This window comes from Scomber scombrus, chromosome 6 (genome assembly GCF_963691925.1).
Source record: "Scomber scombrus chromosome 6, fScoSco1.1, whole genome shotgun sequence".
Classification (NCBI taxonomy): domain Eukaryota; kingdom Metazoa; phylum Chordata; class Actinopteri; order Scombriformes; family Scombridae; genus Scomber; species Scomber scombrus.
Genome location: NC_084975.1, coordinates 9,204,934 through 9,230,716, shown reverse-complemented (window position 1 = coordinate 9,230,716; position 25,783 = coordinate 9,204,934). Strand labels below are relative to the sequence as shown.

General features: G+C 38.8%; 1 protein-coding gene across 2 annotated transcripts; it reads left to right on the top strand.

Annotated features, from left to right (window-relative positions):
* The first annotated feature begins 370 nt into the window (after positions 1-370).
* On the top strand, positions 371-25,783 carry vps9d1 (VPS9 domain containing 1). Of its 2 annotated transcripts, XM_062421433.1 has the most exons (17): positions 371-483; positions 2,805-2,877; positions 5,051-5,254; positions 5,414-5,579; positions 5,932-6,043; positions 9,643-9,705; positions 9,892-9,944; positions 10,329-10,416; positions 10,585-10,670; positions 11,417-11,565; positions 12,518-12,877; positions 13,007-13,136; positions 14,731-14,936; positions 16,155-16,239; positions 19,164-19,268; positions 22,234-22,350; positions 24,223-25,783. In XM_062421433.1, exons 1-16 carry the CDS (start codon positions 391-393, stop codon positions 22,343-22,345), a joined length of 2,085 nt encoding a protein of 694 aa, XP_062277417.1. In that variant the 5' UTR covers positions 371-390; the 3' UTR covers positions 22,346-22,350; positions 24,223-25,783. The 2 variants fall into 2 exon arrangements, 1 of the variants encoding a protein (XP_062277417.1); XR_009925330.1 differs by lacking the exon at positions 24,223-25,783 and having other exon boundaries at positions 18,900-19,268; positions 22,234-22,266.

Genomic DNA, 25,783 nt, shown 5'->3' with positions numbered 1-25,783 from the left:
TTAAGTGGTTGGCCTGTGAGCATGATTTGTGACATCACAAATAATTTTGAGCCAGTTTGATGTGGATACTTGAAGCCTCCAATGAGGGAGAAGGGAGAGATGCTGTTTTAAGGATTTTAATTATATTATAATTTTGTAAAAAGTTTATTACAACGATATCATTGTTCCCAGCTGAGGTTTTAAATTTTTTTTAATTCAAAAAAAAAAATCTTAATACATGTCTGGAGGAGACCTTTAACATCATGTATTAATGTGCTATGAGTCGACGCACTCCAGTACAGTAGGTGGCGGTGTGCACCTTTAAGATTTGTTTACATGACTCAACACAACGAAGAAGAAGGAAGAAGAGGAGGAGGAGGAGGAAAAAGAAGGAGAGGACACGGATTAACCATGGCTACAGCTGACAGTGGCCTGAAGCCCCTGCAGAATGCCATGAAAATGGCCAAAGTAGCAATACAGCTGGACGGAGGGAGCAGACATAAGGTAGAGTGACACACCCCTTAACTGCATTGATAACAGAGAGTTCATGTAAACAGACGGAGCTGTCAGCTAGCTAACCTGTCACTGCACGTAAACAAGCCTGCTGCCAACACACACACTAATGCTTATTTAACACACACTCAACACACAGTAATGCTTATTGTACAAGCTTGCCATTAAATGTACGCACTTATAATATAAACTCTTTACTCAATGTTATTGCACTTAAAGTCACTGGTGTCATTTTTAGACGCAAGAAAAAGTCACTTTCAGAAGCACCAGAAGCTTTGTCACTATATTTAAAAAAAACCCAACTATTTACTAAAACGACACTATTCTAAAAAAGCAAGAGAGATATAAACATTAACTCTCCTAGTAAATTCTACTAATAAACTAGCAGTAATCTCAAAACATGACACATTAAATATAACATCACCATCACTCTGCACACAGGAATAAAATAGTAATAAATACATAAAAATGCCTACTGTTATAAAGATATCAAGTCAGTTTGCATTAGGACCTTTGACACTACTTATCAGAAAGCATCGTTGTTTCCACACCATATAATTATTAGCCTATAGTTGTAATGGTAATGTGGTGTTCTTAAAGATTATTTACCTTTTTTCTTTAAGCTTTTTATAATACGTTTTTTGTAGTTGGCATATTCAGCTTCACTACAATGAATAGAGATATCTTTAATTCTGACTTGTTAATATTACCGTGTCATAACCATGCTATGACAAGGATTTATTATGATAATTATTATGATATTTATTATGACATATGGGGTGTGTATTTTAAAATGAACTACTCTTAAATAGTGCTTTTGTATTTTAATAAACATTCATTCATTCACACACACACACACACACACACACACACACACACACACACACACACACACACACACACACACACACACACACACACACACTAATGTAATGGTGTTGTAGATACTATACATATATACAGAAAAACCCTGTGACTAATGGACGACTCACTTTATCTACTGAGCAATGGCCGCCCAAAAAACCTGTTCAGTAATTATACAACTTTTTTTAAGATGACATTGACATAAAATAAAAAGTAAGTTAAAATGAAAATAATCACTGTATATTAATAGTTGCAAGACTACTCACTTGCATTACATAACCAAAGCCTGGTGTTAATGTATTACCATTATCCTGTAATTGCCACTGTGTGTATTAATGTTTTTTTTTTAAGTTATAACCTTATGAGCCCTTAATCATCAACTGGAATAACATTACAAAAAGGTGCTCCCCCCTCCCTTTCACAAGGCCCTGTTTAGCAAGAGGGTTTTTTTCGTGATAAATTATTCATTTCAGACCCATTTTTCAGTTCATCTGTTAACTGATCATATCACACGAATAACAAAATACCAGTTTCAGTTGAGTAGTTTGGTTATGTTTTGTTGAAGGAAAGATGTGCTGTGATGTGTGGGGCTTTTTTTTGGGTGTGTGTGTTTAGCGATGTTAGGGCAGATATGTGCTTCATCGGTGGGAGTGAAGACATGTGTTTCTCATTAGGTGCTCTGAGCAGTAAGTCACCAGGCAGTGTCAAGTTGAGGCAGGAAGGCTAAAACTGTTCTCTAGTAAATTATATTTTGTTAAACTCGATGTACTCATGACTTTATGACATAAAAAAGGGATGGTCAGTAAGAGAGAAATCGTAAAAAAATGTTTGTTTTGTTTGGTTCTGTTTGTGAGTTTTAGCATTTTTCCCTCTTTTCTTCAATGTTGTTATTTTTGTTAATGGTAATTAAAACAATCTTAAAATCAATCCTAAAAGAAACAGTAGAGTCTTTAAATACAGAAAAGGCAATATTAGAGATGGGAGAACTGGAAAGAACAATAAAGTAATGACTGGCATCTAAAAGAATAGCGGCTACTCAGTAAAAAAAAAAAAGTTCTGGAGTTGAAATGACTTTTCAGATTTCAGAAATAAATGTTGACATGGCCAGTTATAATCACCAGAGTGTGTTTACAACATCTGGCATTGAGACAACCCAACAAGTGAACAAGCAACACATAATCCAACACATAAATGGTAATTTAGAACGCACATAAAGTGCAAGAACATAGTGGAAATAACAAGCCAGCCAACAGTAAAACTCTTAACTTTTATGTTTGAAGTGTCAGCCAAATGAAATCTTGAGTATTATGTCTTAACATAGGCCTATTTCTAACTAACATGACACTGACAATGATTGTTACTGCGATACATGACTATCTCTGTGGGTATCTTGTATTGTTTGCTGTTGACCTCAAAGAAAATATCATATGCGTGTGGTCTCTCTGCAGGAAGCCTACTGTGAATACCTCCGGACAATCAACTACATATCACATGCACTTCTGGAAGAAGCTGAATCACAAAGTAAGATCTGAGCGGTGGCATGACCGATGATAAAGAAATATAAATAAATATTCTAAAATGCATTATTACAATAAAATATATTTATTATTGTTTGCACCAAATGGGCCTTCAGTCAACTTTTCAAAAATGAAACTTCCTATCTCTCCTCTTCTGTATCTCAGCTGAACAGTTGGTCTTGTGGTCAAGTTTGCAGGAAATGAATCAGCTGCTAGCCAAATTGTTTAGTTTACCCTTAAACACTGCTGACTGTGATAATGTGTTACTGCTGTATTGTCTACTAAATAAAACATGTCAGATTGATCAAAAAAGTTGCTGAAACCCTTTACATGACTGGGTTATATAATAGAAACCATTATATCAGCTAAGTATAAAATAAAATCAGCCTTTTATTTATAGCTCACAACTGTTATTTAAAGCATACATGGGTCCCTTCTTCTGGATAAGTAACTTGGGCCCCTTCTCCATGGCAACATCCTGTTTACACCTTCAGTTTTCAGGTCTTATTTTGTGTGAGCTTGTAAAAGGTCTTAACTAAGGTCTAACTAAGATGTGAAGACAACTGATATAAGCGGCGATGGTGTGTCATGGCTCCTAAACATCTTATTGATTGATTAAGACTTTTTTATAGTCATTTGGAATTCATATGTATGGACACATGCTGTCGTTGAAATAAGAAAGATATAAGCTAACAATATTGGATGGGTTTTTTTGATTAAAGGATGGTTTCACAGTTTTTCAAGTTTGTCTTAAAAAAACAGTCAGGTGCTCAAATGAACATTCCTCCTGTTCATACTGACCATTAGAAGAAGATTACAATGTAAGTGAGGGAGGACAAAATCCACAGTCCTCCTCCTGTACAAAAATGTATTTAAAAGTTAATATGAAGCTAATATGAAGCTTCAGCTGTCCATATCAGTCAAATCGATGTCTTTCAACATAGCACTTTTTAGTGCCAAAGTCCCTGTTTTTGTTACTATACTTCCACCACAGCTCAACAGGGAAACACTGTCAGACGAAACACAAAGAAGGAAATTGATGCTAAAAAGACTGTAAATGTGTCAGATATCCACTTGATATGACTAACTCAGACTGCTGAAGGCTCATATAAGCTTCACATCTGATTTTAAGTGACTGTGTGGACACACTGTGGATTTTGTCCTCCATCACTTACATTGAAAGCACATTTGAAGGAGATCTTTTATGACAGTGAAAGTACCCACATTGTGAACCAATCCTCTAAACTCTAAACTGCATCAAGCACTCTCAGCTCTCTACTGATCTCTGGTGACCTCCAGTGGGAACTGCAACATCAATCAATTTCATTGGTACTGATCAGCAGTCTTGTCAAACAGGCATATTACACTATCTTCATTTTATACTGTGGTGGAAGTCTCACTGCTAAACATGGCTCTTTTGAATTATTTATCTTGCAGCCTTGTCAGTTTGATTAAGTTGACATGTAAAGCAGCTAAAAACAAAACAGCACACTGTGTCACTGTGACCTACATTTAAGAAAAGTCAATGTTATCGACTTTTACTTTTTACTTTAAAATGCGCTGTACGATTTTGCTATACAGTATATTAGAAAATATTGTATATGTTAATGTATTATATATTGTAAACAAAGGTTAGACAAAAGAAAAAAACACATATAGACTGAGAATCTCTCTCCAGTCAACATGCCCACACATCGCTGATGTGAACATGAGCTTAATCATTGTAAGTCTTTAGATATTTAGGAGAATGGGGGAGGGTCTGGAGGGTCAAGGTCTCCGTTGAAGCATAAGCATAGATACAAATATATGTAACATACATGTTATAAGTCACGAAAGTTTTCAAAATATTCATAAATCATATGCTCTTGCTGGACCACAATGATGATGTCAGATGAGCTGAAAGGTGATCAATACATCAGTCCAGACTTCAGTCATGGGGACAAACAGGCCACAAAGTAACAGCCCCTGCCAACCTAGTTAATCATTCTAACTAGGCTTGAACTAATCAACTTGATCAAATTGAATCGGAGCTCTCTCCATGCCATGTGATGACCTTTTGCGGACATACATTAGATGAATAATCCAGGAGGGCCTTTTCTCAAAAAAAAAAAAATAAAACAACAAAATCCCTTCTCATGACGTCCTTTCTCTTCTCTTCCTGTCTGTCCTGGCTTCAGACGAGAAGGAGATGGTGGCAGTGGAGGGGGAGCGTATGTTGAGGCTGGCTGAGCAGTGTCTGGAGCGAGCCAAGTCATTTATAGGAAAGAGCGCTGAGCCCCCTGAGCTTTCTGCCTCTGCCCCTGCTTCCTCCTGCTTGTCACCTGGCCAATCACAACCCGATCAGACCGCTGTCCCCCCAGGCACGGTCATCACAAACACTGGTAAATATTTCCTCTCCAGTGAGAAGCTATGACTCTCTTTCATAGCTTAATAAGCTGGAGCCTGCCCCAGCGTTCCCAAATCAAACTCAGCCAATGTACATCCACACGATTTTTGTCCTTTAAGCCAATCACCACTTTGTGTCTCTCTGTCTGTCATAGTCCCTCCCTCTGACCTGCCTGTTGACGCAGAGTGTAAAGCAACCAGCCCAACAAAAGCCGGTCACCGCCGTGTGCTGTCAGAGGGCGGCGGGGAGCGCTCCCCCTTCCTGCCTCCTGAAGTCTTCCAGAGACTGCAAACAGTGGAGTCACAGGACAGAAGCAAAAAGTAAGAGACCCATTTTATCAAGGAAAACAAATATTGCTACATTCAATGACAGAGATTGTCTGAAGCTAACAACACAGCAGGGATAACAAAGAGATGTCCATGAACCAGTCAATAGCTTTTACTGCAGAATGTTTTCAACCGACCAATCAGGTCAAAACATCAAGTATATTCTTTAACGCCTAAATTCATTTATCTACATTTTAGAACCATGGTTGGAAATACAGGTTATAGTACGGGTGATTTCCAGGGTTTTAAAAATGGTGTGTGTGTGTGTGTGTGTGTGTGTGTTTGTGTGTGTGTGTGTGTGTGTGTGTGTGTTTGTGTGTGTGTGTGTGTGTGTGTGTGTCTGCAGGGGGCTGACACCTATTGAAGAGGCCTCCCGATTGAACCAGAAGTTGAAAGCCAATTATGAAGCTCGTCTGGCAAGGCTCACTCCTGGTCAGGCTTACCAAAAGACGTCTTTGGTAAGTGTGTGGAGGGGGAGAGGCAGTCCTCCTGATTCTGGGGTCAGACCAAACATTTTGTTTACATGAGTTACATAACTTCCTGTTTGAGCAATGGACAAACAGGAAGTTATGGTTTTTAGGAATGCTATTACATTTTGAGGGTCTCATGCTATGTGCAGTACATCCAAAACAGAGCAGACCACTCTACTAAAGTAGCTGAAAAGTAGGAAATATTATGAAAATACTTACAGTTTAAGTTTAAAATGTGGAAAACCTTTCTGGAGGTTTCACCCCCCTCTCTCTCCCATGCTTCCTGTCTGTCTACTGCTAAATAAAGGTGTCTATGCCAGACAAAATCTTAAAAAAGAAAACACATGCAAATAGACAAAACATCTTCATCAATTTGCCAACACGTGCACATCATTTGAAAAACATGCTACAAATACCACAACAAAACACGCTGCAAATCACATTACAGAAATGATAACGGACGTGTTTCCATGGTGATGAACACATCAATAACGCATAAGCGAGTTAAAACACAAATGATGCTTCTTTCCTACCGTAGTAAGTTAGACAATGAGCTGCAACCTTTTTTTCACCAAAACGAGTCGTCCATGTTCCATGTTCATCACTCCGAACTGAAAAACGTACATTGTCGTTTCTGTAATGTGTACGTGTATGTGAGATCCAAAACCTTCAGAGTCCTTTATTTTTGTTTTGTATTACCTAGTTGAAATTACAGATGCAAGTTTTATTTAAGAAACAGCAAAATAGAGCAAAAGAGAAGACAGAAACTGAAAGGTTACATTTTTTGGTTCTTATTTTATCACCGTTAGTGGCTAAATATAAAATGGTTGATAACACTCTCAGCAACACGCATAGTAAGGTAAGGTTTCCAGTCACAAATCACTTCTGACAAAAATGGGCTTCCCTACAGACACAGTTGATCCTGTATCAATTGTTCTCTGCAGTGTGAAATGCTAAAGCATAGCAATGACTTAATACCTTGAACAAGAGTGACAACAATAACAGTTGATAATTTGTTAAACTTTTAATCTATATCTGACGTAACAGTGCTTGAGTCCATTCTGACATAATTGATCTCATTCATTTCACTCTGTTTACTATGCGTTCCAGAAAGGCATGATATATGTTACTAATATGATAACATGCTGTTAAATACACACAGTGCACTTTTTTACAATGGATGCAGTACTTTGTGTCATTGAGGCTCAAGCATTATCCTTGTTGTATGTTAAACACTGCAGATTAGACTGTTGCTTTAAAGATCCAAATGATTGGTTGTTAACATGCTTCGTGGCCAGTAGTAGCCGGGTAAAACCGCATCAGGGATACAGTTCAGTTATTTATTTGTACAATGCTTGTCCACTTATATCGTTGGATAAATAATGCCTCATTCAGCAGATATAATCATATAATCAGTCACTTGATCTGCATCAATGAAAAACTTTCCAAATTTGTGTTGAAAATGAAACACTGGATTTTGTTATATAAATCAAGGGATAATAGAACTTACCATTGCTATTTATTGCATCTTTGTGATTTCTTTGTAGTTAAAATGAAAAAGTTGTTTTTTTAATAGCAGGCTGTACAGTAGTCAAACAGACATCAACCAATGGTAAGGTTGGACTGTGTTTTGTACAGTTAAGTGATTGGACACCATTGTAAACACAAATAAAGTGGACAAACACTGTAGCTGTTCTCCAAAACAGCTCAATCAACCACAGCCACTTTTCAAAATAAAAGCTCACTCAACCGTTTTTGGGGTTTTTTCCCCTTTTTTTTCACTCAACAGTTTAGTAGGTGCCAATGCAGGAGTTACTTGAAGCTCATTTTAAGTCCTTAAAATCGATGTTGAAGTGAATTTGTAAAGCTTGCCTCCTCTGTTGATTAGTCAGTCTGGAGGATCATTGGCACATGATTGCTCTTGAATAAGTTTATATAGCTTTTTCAACCTCAGGACTCAAAAACGAGAAATGCTCAGATGACTGTGTGTGTGTGTGTGTGTGTGTGTGTGTGTGTGTGTGTGTGTGTGTGTGTGTGTGTGTGTGTGTGTGTGTGTGTGTGTGTGTGTGTGTGTGTGTGTGTGTGTGTGTGTGTGAGATCTCTAATTGTTTATAGTTTCAGCAGAGTTTCTATCACATATATTCATAGTCAAAGTTTGGAGGGATACCGTCTGTGCATTGACTTCGAAGTTCTTGTTTCCGGTAGCATTTCCGGTTTAGAGGTGTGTCGCTTAATGAACTGATGAATGGATACCTGAGCATATAGGGGGTGGGCTGTGTAGAGGTCTTGTGAGGTCTATGTATCGCCTGGGTTATTTAAGGCGAGATAAGGTGTTGGCGACATAGTAGTCTCCTTTCTTCTCCGTTTAGTCTCGTTAAAACGTCTCTATTTCCAGGCAGATAAAAGATGGTAAGCCATTTAAAAAGCTTTAGTTGTCGTCGGAGTTAAACTATTTCACTTATTATAAATATCGCTACATTGTGTGCTGTGCCGGAGATTTTTTTAAATTATTATTATTATTATTATTGTAATGCTAATGTATCATCAGGCAGGGAAAATGTTTCGTCGTCAGGTGGAGTTGCGTGTTTACTGGAGAAAACTGAAGGCGTTTGTAAAGGTAAAGTTGCACTGAACTGACTCCATTAAGTTTGTGGAAATTATCTTTTTTTTCTGCGGCTCGTTAAACTTCTGTCACTTGTAAGAAATGTTGCTAATATTCTTCAACACAGTGACTGTCGTGTCGGTAAAAGTACAATGACACTGGTTTGCATTCATTTGGTGTTTACCCCCCGAAATTCAACCTACTGACAATTAACGTTATTTTGTAATAAAAAAAGGTTTAGTGCAGGGTGAGTGATTAACAAAAAAAAGCCACATATGGCACTAACCAGACAATAAACCAAACAAAACAACAACATGAACATAATACAGCAAATCTTGGCTTAATACTAGATGCAAGTGTGTGTGTCATTGGCCTGTTTAGGGGACAATTTTCAAACTTAAGGAGAAGTTAATTAGGGATTACTTGTGTAACTTGGGCCAAACCATGTCCTCAATTGTGAAAAAGCTGATTTTTCTGTTAGAGTTAGGGTTAGGCAAGTAGTGATAAAGGTTAGTAACTGGGAAATGAATGTGTGTGTTTGTTAATGTGGGTAGGTGGTGTGTGTGTGTGAGAGTGAGTTTAAGGATGTTTAATGTAAGTGTTTTTAATGTTAAGAAAAGTAATAAAAAATCTACAGGATAGTACTATGTTGTTTGATATATCACTATATACTTCATACAGTGTTTAGCTGTTTGTTGTAATGGTTGGCAGTATGATCTAGACTTTTGGACTGCGTGTTGTTCCTGCACCCATGGTGGTTCCTTTTGTTCCTTTAAATAAAGTCACAGTTTTCCTATTTTGTTAATAGACACATTTTAAGCACGTGATTGGTCTATCTTCACACAATTAATTATAATGTTTTTTTTTAGTTTTCCTCATACACATTTAGCAGGAGCTGATTCCACAGTTAAATAAATGGATTTCATTAACTCATTGCATGATCGCATGTATTCAAAGTGTTATTCTCTCCTGTTTTCAAATGCAGACGCTGTCTCTCCAGCGGCAGATGATGGAGAACCTCATCATAGCCAAAGCCAGGCAGGATGCTGTATCCTTCTGTTGTCCTGTTTTCTGAGTTTTTTTGAAAACATCTTTATTCTCCGTTGCATTTTTTGGTGAAGGCTAGTCTGAGTTTGATTATTAACAATTTAGTTTTGCACTATATTAGATAGCGACACTGTGACATGGGGCTGTGATGTTTGGAGGTTTTCTTTAACGTTTGTTGTAACACTAGCTTCAGCGGAAGATGGAGGAGAGAAGACTGAGGCTACAGGAAGAGGCCAACAGGTACGCCACAAAGTTCTCTACAAACACACTGAATTAGCCTGAAAGTTGAGTCTGATTTTTAGCTACTGCCTTCTTTCTTTAGTCACCTGAAAATTGGTGTATTTGTCTATCATTTTGTTTGTTAGTTAGTACTACAATAGCAGAAGCTTGCAGTGGTTTGCCTTTACTGAGATGACATGTGCAATGCTTCAAACGTTGCTTTAAGAGATCACTCACAGATGGTGTCAAAGTTGAACACTTACTGTATTACATGCTGACATTGCTGTATTTTTCCACAGTTGTGTGCATCTTTGACCTCAATGGTCCTTAATTAACTGTGGTTAGTGTTGGTGAAAGCTTCATATTGTTGTTTTTAAAAGTGTATCCTATGTTGTTTCATGCCAGGAGGTTTTCAGCATCTGGAGCAATGACAGCAGAGGATCAAGAGCAGCGTGTTCTCTACGCCAATGTGCTGGAATATGAGCAAGACCATGTAAGTTTGCAAGTAATCACTAAAATGTAAAAAAATAGTCACTAAACATCCAAGTTAACAATAAATTATGGTAACAATGGAACTGATTTTATGTTGATCAAGTAAATCAGTTTTGATCGAAAAGGGAAGCATTTTATACACTTGTTCATCTTTTTGTTTTCTGTTTAGGATTGGCCCAAACTGTGGAAAGCGAACATGAAGACGAATCCTGAAGACGTCACTTTAGTGTCAGGCCTAGTCTCCTTCCTGCTCAGGTAATAAGAGAGTTAAACTGTTAACTAATATTTTCTCTGATTTATCTTCTGTTTCCCATATTCAGCAGTGAGTTTAGTCTACCGAGACTTTAATTATAACTTGTTGTTTGTAATTCTTCTGCTTTACCACAACACAGCAGATAATATGTTGTATTGATAAAAACCTGACTCCTGAATGTCCCTGTTACTATAGCAACTTATCGTATGTTCAAAACTAAGCTGTGATATAAGAAGGCTTTCAGCATGCATGTCAACCCACACACCAGTCATCATATTTATACCTTCAGCACTGCAAAACAACCGATTTTAGCTTGTGTTCAAAAGGTCAACAGACCTGCCTGATTGTGTTGTATCAGCCTCCCTGTCAATACATGATGGTTCAAAAGTTTTTGTTTCCCTTTTGTAGCGTGACTTTAGAGATAGCTCCAGTTATGTAGTATGACTCCAGATTGTTACTATCCACACGTAAGTCAAATACATAACAGACATGGAGAGTTTGGAGAGATGGCAATTTGGCCCTTGTCAAAGTCATTTAGATCCTTACACTTGCCCATTTTTCCTGCTTCAAACACATTACTTAAAGACTTGACTGTTAATTTGCTGCCTAATGCACCCCACCCCTAGATAGATGGCATTTTAACAAGATAATCAATGTTAGTATCGTCACCTGTCAGTGGTTTTAAAGTTTTGGCTGATAGGTGTATACATCTGAATGGCATTACAGAATATTTGCACTCTGTCTTCAGCCAGTCTGACCATCCGGTGGTGAGGTTGCTAAGGAAACACCAGTATCGGGTTTACAACAGGCTCTACCCCATCGTCAGTAAAGGTCTCCCCCAGAGTCCTGCAGTGCCACTGAGACCTTCTCGCAGCTCTCACAACCTGCTTCACCCAGGTAGGTTGTTTATACAAAGATGAGATCACGTTTATCTTTTTCATTTTCTTTGCTCTCATCTAGTGTCGTTTTTGACCATTTTGCTCTCTGCTCTTAAATGTGATTGACCATGTTATAGGATCAAAATTGTGTGAAATGTAGTTTGTACTTTCCATTTTGAGATGTCACAGAGTAGTAAATAATGTGATTTGGGTCCATCAGCTGATAATTCAGTTGTCCTCTTGAAAATACAAGATACATACATACACTTAATATAGATTTACACTGATAGGGAGTCACAGTTGATGACATGTGACATGATGTGACATGATGTGACAGTGCTAATTGCTGTGCTGAATGTTTGGCATTTTTCTAAAGGATGCCCGTCAAAACTCTTCTGCATTTCACCATCATTTATTCCCCAAAAAGGTTTGTGTCTGAGGTTGCTTCTGGTTTCAATCAGTCACGTGACCACAGATCATCACAGAAACTATGTATAAAAAATAATAGTATCATCATATATTTTTTAAAATCCTAATTTTTAATACTGTATTTACTCCTAGGAATTTTAAAAGAGAAACATAACAGACCACAAAACACACAATATGACACCCATCATTTCAGAATATTCAAATACAATCTTTCATCAAAAAGGTTGAATGTTAATTTTTCAGTAGAAAGTAATACATTCTGTACTCTCTTTGCAGTAAATAAAGCATTATGTACTGGAGAGGAGTTACATAATGAGTTTTAATATTGATGTACTTTCATTGGAGCTCACACTGGTCTGATTGTGCTGTGTTTGCATTTTCAGTGAGAAATCATCTGTCAAAATGAAACAAAACATAGCCCTGACAGTGTTTTAATGTATACAGGAATGGCTGTTTAATCATACTAAATTACATACATTCCTGGCTGTAGATCATTATTATCTGACAATAAGGGGCTTTACTTTCCTGGGATCATCTTACAGAGACGCAGAGGAAGCCAACTAGTACTGCAGGCAGTAGCGTTGGTGCCCAGAGCTTCAACACCGACTGCTCTCTCTCCCCCTCGCTCTCCCACGACCTCAACACAAACTATGATGACGAGGAAGTGGAGGAGCAGGTGACGGTGGAGCGGGAGAACTCATTTGAAGATCTGGAGCAGTTCCTGACCCAGCTGGACTGGGCCCCACCTCACGGCAGCATGGACGACACCTGCTACGATTCAGAGCTGACCTGCAATTCGTCAGTGCAGCCGGAGCAAGATGATACCCAAATCTCCGATCTGGAGACAAGAGCACTGAAAGAACACCTGAAAGCTATTGTCAAAGACATTCATATAGCGATTGGTGAGCATAATGAGAGAGAAATTGAGAGGAAATTGATTGTTGGAAATGTTCAAGGATGAATTTTTACATCAACAGTCAGTATGAAAGTTATTGGGTATTAAATGTTAGCTGTGTTTCTTTGTATTTCAGATCAGCTGCTGTCACTGTGTTTGCTGTCTTTTGAGTGTCTAAACACAGCCAGCTCTAAGGACCTGTGCCTTGCCAGTATAGAGGAAGCATTCTTCACGCCCCTGTGGAGCGCTCTAGTGGCTCTTTTCAGGTACTGCAGCCTAAAACACATTATGCTTTTCTTATCTTGAACATGGAATGTTTCTCACTGCTCCCGCTAACCAGGTATGCAGCACTTTCTTAGACTAAGAGCTTGATTGTATTTTGAGCTCACTCAACTCTACAAAAGCACTGTGTAGTATTGGTTAAACATGCTTAGAATCATTTGTTGGGTAAGTTTTGACTCAAACACAAGAATTTATTATTTCCAACAGCAAGAGCCTGTTTTTTAAAATCAGTCATGCTGGTTAAACCAAATACACTGCCAGGTAACCTCTGACTGCCTCATGTGTGCGTATAGAGTTGTTTTTGCCTGCTTCAAGACTTTGGCCTAGCTGACAACTGCACACACACTGTTATCTAATACAGATTGCTGCCAGCCAGATCACAACCTGGAGAGCACTTTCTGAAAAGCATAACAGTTTAGTAGTTATTAGCAGTTAATTTAGTAGTTTTGAAAATGGTTGCTTTGGACGCCCACCCCCCACCCCAGTCTCTGTGTTGGTTATGTTCAAAACATGACTCTTTGAAAAAGCGAGAGCTCATGAGAGAACATGTTTACGGCTAACCAGGAGGAGGTCACTTGGTTCAGGCATTTATTTGTGTCAGTTTATTATTATACTGCAGTTAAAGCAAGCAATTTAGGTTTGGCATGAATTGTTCCCTAGCAACACAGTGAGTTAGTATCTTTTATTGACCAGCATGTGGCAGTGCAATGCTAAGTATGTCAGCCTCTTCCCAGCCTCTACTGCTGGTTTAATTATCATTACACTCACGATCAGCTCTATTAGTATATTAGTAAGTTATACTACTATAGTATTGTCTACAGTCTACACACACACACACACACACACACACACACACACACACATCATGCCACATAAAGTTACATAAGAGATAAATGACAGTAACTGACAAGTTCAATTCAGTGTTATGATAAAGACTTTATTTATTCTGTTGTTCTGGCCTGTGACTGTAATCTCTTACAGGCTAAAGGACAAGTGTTGTTTTTAAATGAAAATAAAACAAAGATGTATCTTTTCACTTAGTCCTTCAGGCTAGTTTTGTAAAGAAATATTTATAAGACTGGTTAGACAATTGTTTACTGTGGTTTGTCTGCAGATAGTTGGGTTAACTTAATTGCCATTACAACAGTGTTGTTTGGAATTCGCCTTTCTGAGCTCATAGTTCAACAACACAGACAGGACAACATTAAACACACTGTACTGGTATAAAAACCTCTACATTTCAAAATACCCAAAGTGTCACAGATATGAAAAAATATTTAAAATATACCTAGAAGTATGGGAGGTTTGTTATCATTTAAATCAGTTAAATCATTTTGACCTGTGTTGCTATCAGGGTCCTCACAGTTGCTCACAAACGCCCCCATCCAGAAGCCAGAAATACTCACACATACATGGACTGCATTTTATCAACAGATAACGACAATTGAAGTGGAGAACAAGTAGCTTTTTATAAAAATACAAACTGCATGTTTCTCAATTTGTGATGTCCCAACTTAAAAATTGGTTTTGAGTCTGTTAACAACGTCTTTTTTTCTTTCTTTCTCTCTTTTTTTTCAGGAAAGTTCACAGGGAAAGAGAGCTGGCCTTTGAGACCAGTTCGAAGCTGTATCGGGACGCTTCACCTGGAGATGTCGGTGTACCATTAAAATTGTTCCCCCAGGACCCCGCCGCATTACAAGGGTCCTACCCATACGAGTCTGCAGTTCAGGAGCTGAGACTTCTCACTAAAGACTGCTGTCCGCAGAGGAAGCTGGAATGTATCGGTAAGTTGCATCGTGTTGTTCTCACTCAAAGGCTGACTTTCAGGACAGATAGCATCTCTTAGACAGGATTAATTCAACCAGAAGAGGGCAATCTAGACCCAGACTCTCTCCCGCACTCATCTTAACTGCTTTATTAGTGTATTATCTTATAGTATCATGCCCTCTGAAGGTTTTCAGAGAATTTATGTTTTTTTCTTGCATATGTTGTCAGTATCATATGGACTTGTGTAGGTTTGATTTGTATACCTGTATATCTTCCTGGATGATGTGGCAGTTGGCTAACACAGGTGGTAATGCACTTTTCAAAGGAAAAAAAGGGGAAAAAAAGCACACACCTCACACAATAATTTGGTCTGTTGTCCAATGCAGACAAAAGATTATCTCCCCTGTTTACTACTATAAAACTAGAGGCTGTTGAGCCAAGAATTAACAGTTTAGCAACTAAAACTAGTAAAGTATAATATGGGCCACCTGATGATTGTAGAGAATAAGAGCTGGGTTCCTCAGTATTAGTCCTCATTGCAGTAGACAGTATTTTATCCAGTACAAAATTAAAACATATTCTCCAGCCGGCTAGCTTAGACATTGTTACAAGAAGCCTCGATTAAAGGTTAAGGTGTTGCTCACTGTTTAACAGTCCACTTACTCACATAAACCATTGTTTTGTTTAATTCAAACGGGTAAGCCAGAGTCCTTTCAGCTTTGCCGCTACATGCAGAGAATGTGCGCCAAGCTGATGAAATTCAATCACACATAAGCGTCTATTGAAATTAGAGATGTCACAACTTGTTCTGTGAACTCGGGTGTCATGGAACTGGATCTTACTATTGTGTACCACTTTGCTAGCCATTTGTTTGCTATTTCGTAGTGGTAAACTCAGAAATGTGGAACTCAAGTAGATGTCAAAGACTGTTGAAAGGTGGTGGCTGTAGCTACTCTATGTACAACATTTTTTAAAAAGCTAGTCATCACGTCCTTTGAATCAATTTCCTGAAACAGAATCCATAATAGCCTAAATTTGATATGTAGTTTGACTATTTACCTTCAACAAACAATACCTCCAATCATCTGGGACCAATCCATTTTGTAGTTGTGTTCTTAGTTAAAACAAGCCATGCTCAGTTGAAGATCATCAGTGCTCTGTGTCTGTATATTGTAAATTAGTTTAAGGAGAGGTTTTTCACATGGTTTATACATGTTGCTTCTGCTGTGTTACAGTGAGGGTATTACGCCTGATCTGCGCTTGCGCTGAGGACTACAGATGTCTCCACGAGGTCGAATCTACACCCAAAACAGCTGCCATGTGAGTGAATCATCAGTTTTTGGGTATTAGTCAACAGATGAAATCAGGCTTTTTACTGGAAACAGTAAACCCCAACATTAAGATGCTTCATCGCATAAAAATCGATGGCACACACTAGGCAGTTCAAGGATACATTAAGCGGGGTGAAAAAGTACAGAGCGGTACACTACAACTATTAGGGGATGCGAATTCCTACGAAGCACCCCTCATTAAACTCAAAAATAGGAGCCTTCTCCCCATTAACTCCATGCTTACGGCAGGGAAGAAAAAAACTTTCCAATGTCCAGTCGAAGTACCAAGACATGATTTTTTAAGGGCTCTCTGCCCACGGTAGCTGCTCTGTCAGGTCTCATCAGTGCTCAGCTAGGCCTGGCACAGCAGGGGCTGTCCTAGGTCTATTGCCCCCCTATAGAGTGCCTCTTCATAGCCAGGCCTAAAAGTGGGTCGTGCTGTCTGTCTGGTTGTGGAACAGACCCAGGGTCCCAACAAGGAGCTCAGGCAAGACACGGAGGTTTGTGGAGTCTGCGATGATGCTCAGAGGGTCAGACAAAGGCTCAGTGGGTCATAAGCAGACTCCTTTTAAAAAAAAAAAAAAAAAAAAAAAATTGTTCTGCTTTTCACAGAGTTTGTCTGAAACATTGACATATAAATGGAACGCTGAGGACAAAAGTCTTTTTTGTGGATGCAATGACACACTTATAGTTGACCTCATCACTGCCCAGTTTAACCCTATTAGTACATTAGAGGGCTGAATATTTCGGCATCAGTGTTGCACAAGCATAGACGGAGAATCTTAATGAACACACTAGTAAACAAACTGTTTTGGGTCTTTTTACTAAGGTGGGTGGAGATTTAAGCCCTAGAGGGTGTTTACTGTGTTTTTCAGGCACTTTTTTTACCAGAGCTTCAAACAGCTGACAGGAAACCCATGGAGACTGTCACACCAACATTTAAAGAGTTTTTATGTATGTGTGTGTATACAGTATGTGCACAGTTTTGATGCCGGTTAAAAATCCTCTGTTTACAGTAAGTGCGACTCACAAAACACCCAGTATCAGGAGAATAACGTGCACAAAAATATCTTGTTCCTTCTGATATCTCGCCCTCCTCAGACTCTCTTGCCTTTTCGTCTCTTTTTTGTTTTTTTGTTTTTGGATGGATGGGGGTTTTTATTTAGAATGGCTGGGGCTATGTCTCCTGCTCCATATCTGTCTCCTTGTATTGGAGCGAGTATGAAGTGATCAGAGACGGCGGAGTAGAGGAGACGACTGAGCAAAGCACTTCTCAAATATATCATTAGGGAAAGTTATGAATGATTTTTCTCTGTAAAGCTGCAACAACGAAGGAAATAAACAACCCTAGAAAGAAAACTGAATCATGCCATGTGGATTTTGTCCGGTTACCTGGATACATGAGTCAAACAAGGCCAAACTTACAAGGAATCTAAATATTGTGTTTTTCTTGTTTATTCTTCAGAGAACCAACAATACAATCTAACATCTCAAGATATAATTTGTAGTCATTTCTTTGGAGTAGCTTGGAGTAGTTTGGCCTGAAATAAGAAATGAATCAAACCCAGCATTTCAAATGTTTGCTTTTTTTTCAAGGTTCTGGCACTTAAATCATCACAGATCCATTTTTATTTTTTCACAATGTCGCCGGTGACCTTTGACTGCTCTAATTCAATCAAACTTTCATACAGAAGTGAACTTCTGGCTTTAAATTTGATTGCAGATTCCTTGAAGAGGTTCACTTCAGCACACGTGACCATCTTTCTTAGTCCGTCTCAATCCAGGTTGCTTCTCTGCGTGTCACCGTGGCTCACCCAAAGTGTATTTGGTCCCCGAAGGACCTGACCGATAGAAGTCGGAGTTGATTTTTAACCGATAATAATTGTCCTGCTGACAGATGACTTGTATTTTATATTTTCCATTGCTTATTTAGTTCTCATCAGTGTCTCTGCTTATTTATTTTTCACCACTCCCTGCCACTGCGGTTTCATTCACAAACACACTGAATTGCAGAGCTGTAGACACTGCCCTGTTTTTTTAACACTCTTTTTTTGGTAACTTCTTTGTCTCATTTAATTGAGTGTGCCTTTGTCCACATCCATTGTGCCGCTTCATCAGACCACTTTTCCCTCTGTATCTTATTAATTAAAGCCCCCCCCCCCGCCAGTTTCTGCTGTCTTTTGACTTGTTTTATCCGAAGTTTGGAATGTATCTCAAACTCTTAAGGGAACATAATCTCGTCCATTTCAATCCATATTTATGCATGTGGGAAGAGTGCATTGTATCCTCGGAATGCAGAGACGCCTGTTTTCGCGTGAGGGGAATCAGTGTGTTTACAGTAGTGAACTCAGAAGATTATAATTCAGAGGTTGTGATTGTGGTGTGTGTGTACGTGTGCGTGTGAGGTCCAGCTCTCTGCGGTTACATGAGCCAGTCCACACCTTCCAGAACCTGCAGAAAGGAAGAGTATCCAGTTGCATGTGGCCGGGTCAATTGGGGGCCAGCAAACCTATCTTCTCACGCAAACTAGCAAGCAAGCAGTTAGCCCCTGCGTGTGAGTCCTGATAAACAAATGGTCACTGTCTGCACACAGGGAGAATGCTATCAGGCTGTCATCATCTCCCAGGCTGCAATTTGTCCTCCCAACAGATCTCAGAGAGAGGGAGAGAGACCAGGGAAGAAAAAAAGGCTTTATCATTTCCATTCCTGAACACACATCCCATTAAGAGCTAAGTTTTGATTGAGTTTCCATTCAGTCCCCTGGAGAGCACACGCCATCGTACTCTGTAAATGTCATTCTCAATTCCCCCCCCCCCGTCTGCTCTATTTATTTATTTACTTCTGTTTTCCTCTATTTTACTTGATCTCACCGCCTACCCCCTCCTCCTCCTTTTTTTTTTCTTCCTCCAACAGCGGCGCAGACGACCTGTTGCCCATCCTGTCCTATGTGGCTCTGCGGTGCCAGTGTCCACAGCTAGTATCTGAATGTGCCGCTTTGGAGGAGTTCATTCACGAAGGGTGAGTCATGGTTATGGGAGAAAAGATGGTGAATGGTTTCCTTTGTTTGCAGCAGTGAGGTTTGTCTGATTAGGGTTTAGTCACAGTTTTGTGCCTACCTGCACAGTCAAATGTGAGGATATTGCAAAATGCCAAATCTAACATTAGAGCAGTGGATGTGCCAACAACCAAATGACGAATGATTGCAGTTTGGTTCGCACTAACCACAGTGACTAATACATTTAATTTCTGTTAACTCTCATCATCCTCCTCATATCCAGCTGAAGTAAAACAAACCCTGACACTCTACACCACCAGCTGCATCACCAAAGCCATTTTCAGACATGGAATACATGATATGGCTTCATCAAGTAAAGTGATGGGGGTTTTTTCCATTGAGGCACTGTTCACTCTTATGTAGTGAGCTGCATGTCTGAAAGGGGCTAAAATTAGCGACTGACTAGTCTACATAATGGAACTTTAAGCAGCTACAGAAGATACAGACATTTTTTGACTTGGCATAGAAGGAAAAGCAAAGGTGTTACTCAGTCCCAGGATGACAGTGTTGCAGTGAGCTAGCATGAACATAACAAGAACCCTGAAAAAAAACACATTCACCAAACCAATTACATAAGGTGATAATATGTCAGTGTTGTATAGTTTGGCCCCAAAAGGCTCTAAATTTGACCTTTTTTCCAGAGCAAATGCTATACCACCTATATGTTTACAATTGTATTCAATTCGGCTTAATGTCAGAATTAGCATTTATAAGATGGGAAACTAACTAATCAATATTACATCAGTTTGTCCACCAGAGAGAACTGACAAGATTATTTTTTTTGAAAATGTCTCGCTTTGTACATATCTTGGTCAAAATTCTTTTTACCAACCAAATTCAAAGGATCCTTACCAAATTGTAGGTATTAATGTAGTTGTGTCCATGCAATCACAGGTAAATGGTTGCTGACAGTCCAGTATCCAGTTTTTAATGTTACGTCCATCTTACTCTTGTTTTCTGATTATCATGATGGGGTGTTTGAACAACTAAGATGGCAAGATAGCAGTCCAGAAGGACAGTTAAGTGGGTCTGGGGGGGGGATCATGAGTCGAGATACTACATCATACTATCATAGTATCATTGCGTGTGAGTTCAGACCACACCCGAGAGGTCTACTCAGCTATAAAAACAGTTGGTAGTAAAAGCCAGCTGGTTAGATTGGCAGTGGCTTAGGAATGTCAGGATATTTGGGATTTGTTTTTTTTCTTCTCTATAAAAAATACAAATAAAGTCCCAACTTGATGTTTATGTAGTTCAGTGGGTTGAGGGTTGAACTGAAAGGAAGAGGTGGAACCAAGACCGGCCACAAGACTTCTACTGTGAGAGGGTTGATATCCCGGTGTTTCCTGATTACTGTGAATGAGGTTGCAAGGCCTCGTGATTGTTGCTGCAGTCTCTGCAGTGAGGAATAGAGGCAACTACTTGCTCAGCCAATGTGAAATGAATAGCCTCTTAGCTGCTAATGTGAAGTGTGGCAATATTGAGGTCAAAAAAATGATCAAGGTCATGTCCATGTATCATACTAATACTACTACATACTCATATAATTATTGTTACATTAGTACATTAATCTTTTACTGATTAAATGATTTATTTGTGCCTTAAATTGATCAACGGATTTTGCAAGATAGAAAAAACACGGTCTTGGAACATACAGCCAGTCAAATGCATTGCATCAAGAACAAGCAAAACAGATTTAGGGCCCCATCTTGCGGTCAGCGGATGGCGGGCGTGGCGCATGTGTCTTCGTTAGTTTCCCCCGGCGCAGTTGTCATTTTCTCGCCAAACTAACAATCTGCCAAGGTGACTGCGCTCCTGGATATTAAAGGGAATGAGAGATGACACACTGATTGGTTTACCGCGTGTTACGCCCAAAACACACACGATTAATGAGGGGACTTAAGTCCAATCCTTTTAGACCATGCACATTGACCATTTTTCTGCCGTTTTAAAATAGCAAAAGTGGATTTGGATACGACCCAAAGGCACTTGCGTTTCACGCCATGCGCTATAGATCGTTAAAATAGGGCCCTAAAAGTTAGCCTCGCCTCCAACACGGAAAATAAATTAGTTATTTCATGAACCCTTCACTAAAGGAGGAAGAGAGATAACTAAGCATTTAACACACCTCCCTTCCTTTTTCAGTTCATTGCATGAGATATAATGGGAGTAACTATGTAACTTACTTTAAGTACTTTTTTAAGTGAGTTACTTTCTACTTTTACTTGAGTCATTTTTTATACAAGTACTTGAGTACAATTACATTCAAGTAACAGTACTTCTAATTGAAATTGGATATTTCAGTAGTCTTTAAACCAATGATTATGAACATACAGTGCTTGTACACTATTCCCTGACCACAGCTCTCTCCACTGTTGAATGATAAGCATCCGAGGATCACTCCTCTTTGTCTCCATCCGTGCAGCGCAGCGTCCTGGCTGCAGTCGCTCTCGTGTCTCGCTCTTGTTAGTCCAAGGTCAGCCAGAGTTGAGTTGTTCTCCTCCCTCCTTTCCTCACTTGTTCTTCTCACATATCAAGCTTCCATTCATTACTGCCCACATTCTTCACCCTGCCCATCCTTTTAATATTTGTTTAACAGCTCTAAAAGTGTATTGTAAAGAAAAGGCATATCCTTTTCACTTACTGTTCTGGTTAAGGTTGGGCAAAGATGTTTGATCTTTGACTCAAATGCTGGGAAATGCTGATGTGGCGATTTTCAGCAAAACGGATAAATTGGGGCTCCAATCTGTCTTTTTGGATGTTTGGGATTTTTGTGGTTGTGCTTCATTGTGTTCAGCATGAAGTTGTTTTCTGTTTGTGTCCCTATTTGACTTTTATTAGTTTCCCTATTTCGATGGATGAACTCACAATGTTTATGATTTTTTTAAATTTTGTTTTTAATTTATGTACATGTCTTCTCTGTTGCAGCTATTTAATAGGAGAGGAAGGTTATTGTCTGACCTCCATGCAGAGTGCCTTGGCCTATGTCGAGTCGTTGCACACAGCAGGAACTCACCTTTCTGCAGACAAGTTCATTTGAAACAGGTAAATCTTTTGTTCATTTTTTCAAGTGAAAACAAAAAATATTGCAGCTTTAAGAATTGCTGTACTTTCAATTGATCGTTCAGATTGAAATTCATTGTCCTCTGCTGACATTTAGGAGAAAACCAAACTATTCAATTCAACAGAAGCATCTTTTTGCAGTGTCAGGAGATGAGAGAGAGAGATCCTTGAATTTAACCACATATCTTGTGCAGTTTAATGTCACATTGTAATATTGTGTAGCCAAACCATATTCAGTTCTGGGTGTCCTCAGTAAGATGCATTGAGTACTTGATCAATATGCCTGAGCTGTAAATAATTGGGAGAGGATCAAGATATACATTTTTGTTGTTGTGCTTTTTTAATGACTTGACCTGATGACCTATGCCAGACTGAACTTGGAAGCAGAGGCCAATCTCTCTCTCAGTTTTTGGCATGGAGGGATGGACAGAGTGAATTAGACTGAGACTGATGTATTACACTGAGAGGATGAGTGTGTCACTGAATGGCCTGTCTGGGGCCCAAAGTGTTGTTTCCACACTGCTACTGCGGCAGAGCGAGCATGTGATGACACTGCCCGTTATAAAATGTGACATCCTCAACGGGCACTCCCCAAAACTCCCAGTGACACAAAGATCCCACTGCAGCCAAATATTTAAATTTGTAGAGCGCTGCGCTCCACGGAGCTGTCGCTTATCTTCCAGGTCGCCGGGTTGAAGAAGGGGAAGCATTCAGAGTATTTCATACTGGAGGAACAATATAATATATAGTTACATGTATGACTATACATGTCATCTCTCATACAACAAAGATTTTTAACGCATTTGTATCTAATAAGGTTGAATATAAGAAAGAATATGACTTAAAAGAATCCTTTCAGATATCCAGGGTGAAAAACAAACCTTAATTTAAATCCTGCTCATTCTTTTTTCAGGTTTGAACAGAACATACACAGAGGACTGACAAATTAAAGGAGAGCCTGAATGCTTATAATACTGCACAGGGCATAAGTACCGATGGCAAAAAAAAACCCAAACCAATAATAGTTTGACCCCATTAGCAGGTGTATATAATCAAAATGAATAATCCAATTTAAAATAAAGTGGGTTGCATTATTTTCAAGGACTAGAGTCAACATATTCACAACAGCAGTTATTAGAGGCATCTGTACTTGATGAGGATGAGGAGTGTTGCATTATGGGTGGTTTGTAGCCTTAACGCTGCTAGGCTAGCATGTTTTTATGTCTGTTTATAGTCAGTCTGCTTTAGATATGTGTAGCTAGCGCAGTTGAACTTATAGGAGTATCTGATGAAGTATAAATAGTAAAAGTTTTGCTGCCACAGAAGAATAAAACAATTCTGTCAAGTGAAAAAGAGTTAAAGCCTCTCCTCTAATGAGGGGTAGAAAAAGAGTGAAGTTCAGTAGTCTGACAGTGTAGAGTGTCTGTATCACTTTATAACTGCAGTTCATTTTTACTCCGTCTCACACACAGAAATACTCACTAGAACACCAAAAATGTGGATGCAGCCAAAAAATTCTCCCCAACTAATACACTATTTCCTTCCTGTTAAGCATCATTTGCTGAAAGATACCTTGACTAGCTGTTTTTGAGAAAATTACGGAGACCTCTACAAAGTGAAACTACTTATTTGTAATAGCCATATTTTAAAGATCTTTAAACATATTTTAAAGATTTATGTCCCACAGAAAGGGCAGGAAAGTCAGAAGGTCACGAGAGACAGATTCATGTGTTATTGGTTTCGGTCCTTTTGTGAGTTATTTTGACAGTAAGCAAAATGTATAATGTTCCCAGCCTTATTATTTTAACACAATAATTATTGTTTTTTCAAATGTATTTTTATTTTGTGTTGTAGGCTGCTGCAGTCAGAGAGCTTTCCTGCTGCGCTACAGAGAGACAACAGCTGAACCTGCAGCTCCCTGCAAGTTGTACAGACAATGTTATGTACAGTGTATACATTATATTCAACAGTATGTGTGTACAAGATAACATCTTGTATACACGCACACACATGGTGTATATTTAACAGGACCTCCTTTTCCTTTTAAACCAGTGCCTAAGGAGTCCTGTCTAACCAAATCAGACCCTGCATGGGGCCAAACTGGGCTTTACTCAGTCCTCCTTTTTAAAGATGTTTTCAAACTGTAAACAAGTGATGCATTGCCTAGCACTGGATGGTTTAAAGGACTACTGTATGTGGTTGAGATATGAGTTAATTTAGGGAACCTTATGTAAGTGATGCCATTGATTTATAGGAGCGCTTATAGAGGAATAACCTGAAATATGGTTTACAAATGTATTCCCTCATATTTTCCCTCATTGGGGAAGTCAAATCTGTGAGAACAAAGATGAAAAAGCACTGCTGAAGTTGTCTGTCAGGTGTGAATCAGCCAATCATGTGTGCTTAGACTGATATTTGTCTACCTAAGAGTATGCTAATAGTGATTAGTTGTTTTAGGAAATCCTTGGGAAAATCATAACACCTCAGACTGATACAGCATCAAACATTTTTAATCCATGTACCTTGTGGCATTTTTTTTTTCATTTTTTTTTTTTAAACAAATTACAGGCAGACTCATAAATAAGATTGTGTGTGTTTGATCATGTGGGGATGAGTTTGAATGAAATATCTTAATAAATGCACTTTGGGTGTCGAGGCTACACTGGATGATGATTTTGAGTTCAGACACTAGATCTAAAGACAGCTGTGCCTACAGACAGAGACAGTGATTGTCAGAGATGTTATATAATAGAGATAAGGAGAGACACTGGAGGAGCACAAGAATATCTGCTGTGGGGAAATGTTGTGTTTATAGCAGAACGACTAACACTTAACACTTAAATTAGCTGGATTACAGTAAAGTAGTACTTCCTGTAGATAGTACTAATACTGTTGCACTTCGTTAGTTAGCGCCACTTTTCGTGTGTGTGTGTGTGTGTGTGTGTGTCTGTGTGTGTTGCCAATAAGACTATTTGCAAATAAACCCACTGGGACCACAGGTACATGTGACCATTATCTTTCCATTTTAATTGAAAATACATTATTATACAACAGTTAATTTATTTTTACTTCTTTGTCTGTATGCATACCTTGGTTTTTTATTTTTTATTCCTTATTCCAAGTGTGAAATCAACAAACTCACCAAAGGAAAGCAAAGGTGTAATCTCATTTGCTCAACTTTTTTTTTTTTTAAACCAAATTTTCATGCGATTGTTTGACGTCTGCAGTTTCCCAGACTTTTCTTAAGCATCATTTAAAAGAAGCACTGCATGCCAACCGGTATATTTAAAAAATGGATTAACCACATGTAGTTGTTGAGGTGATAAGAAAATGCTAGATGCATGGTATTGAAGGGATTGTTTTAAGACGGCTCTTTAATGCTTTTCTCTGAACCCTTGAAGCTGTCTTATTTTTT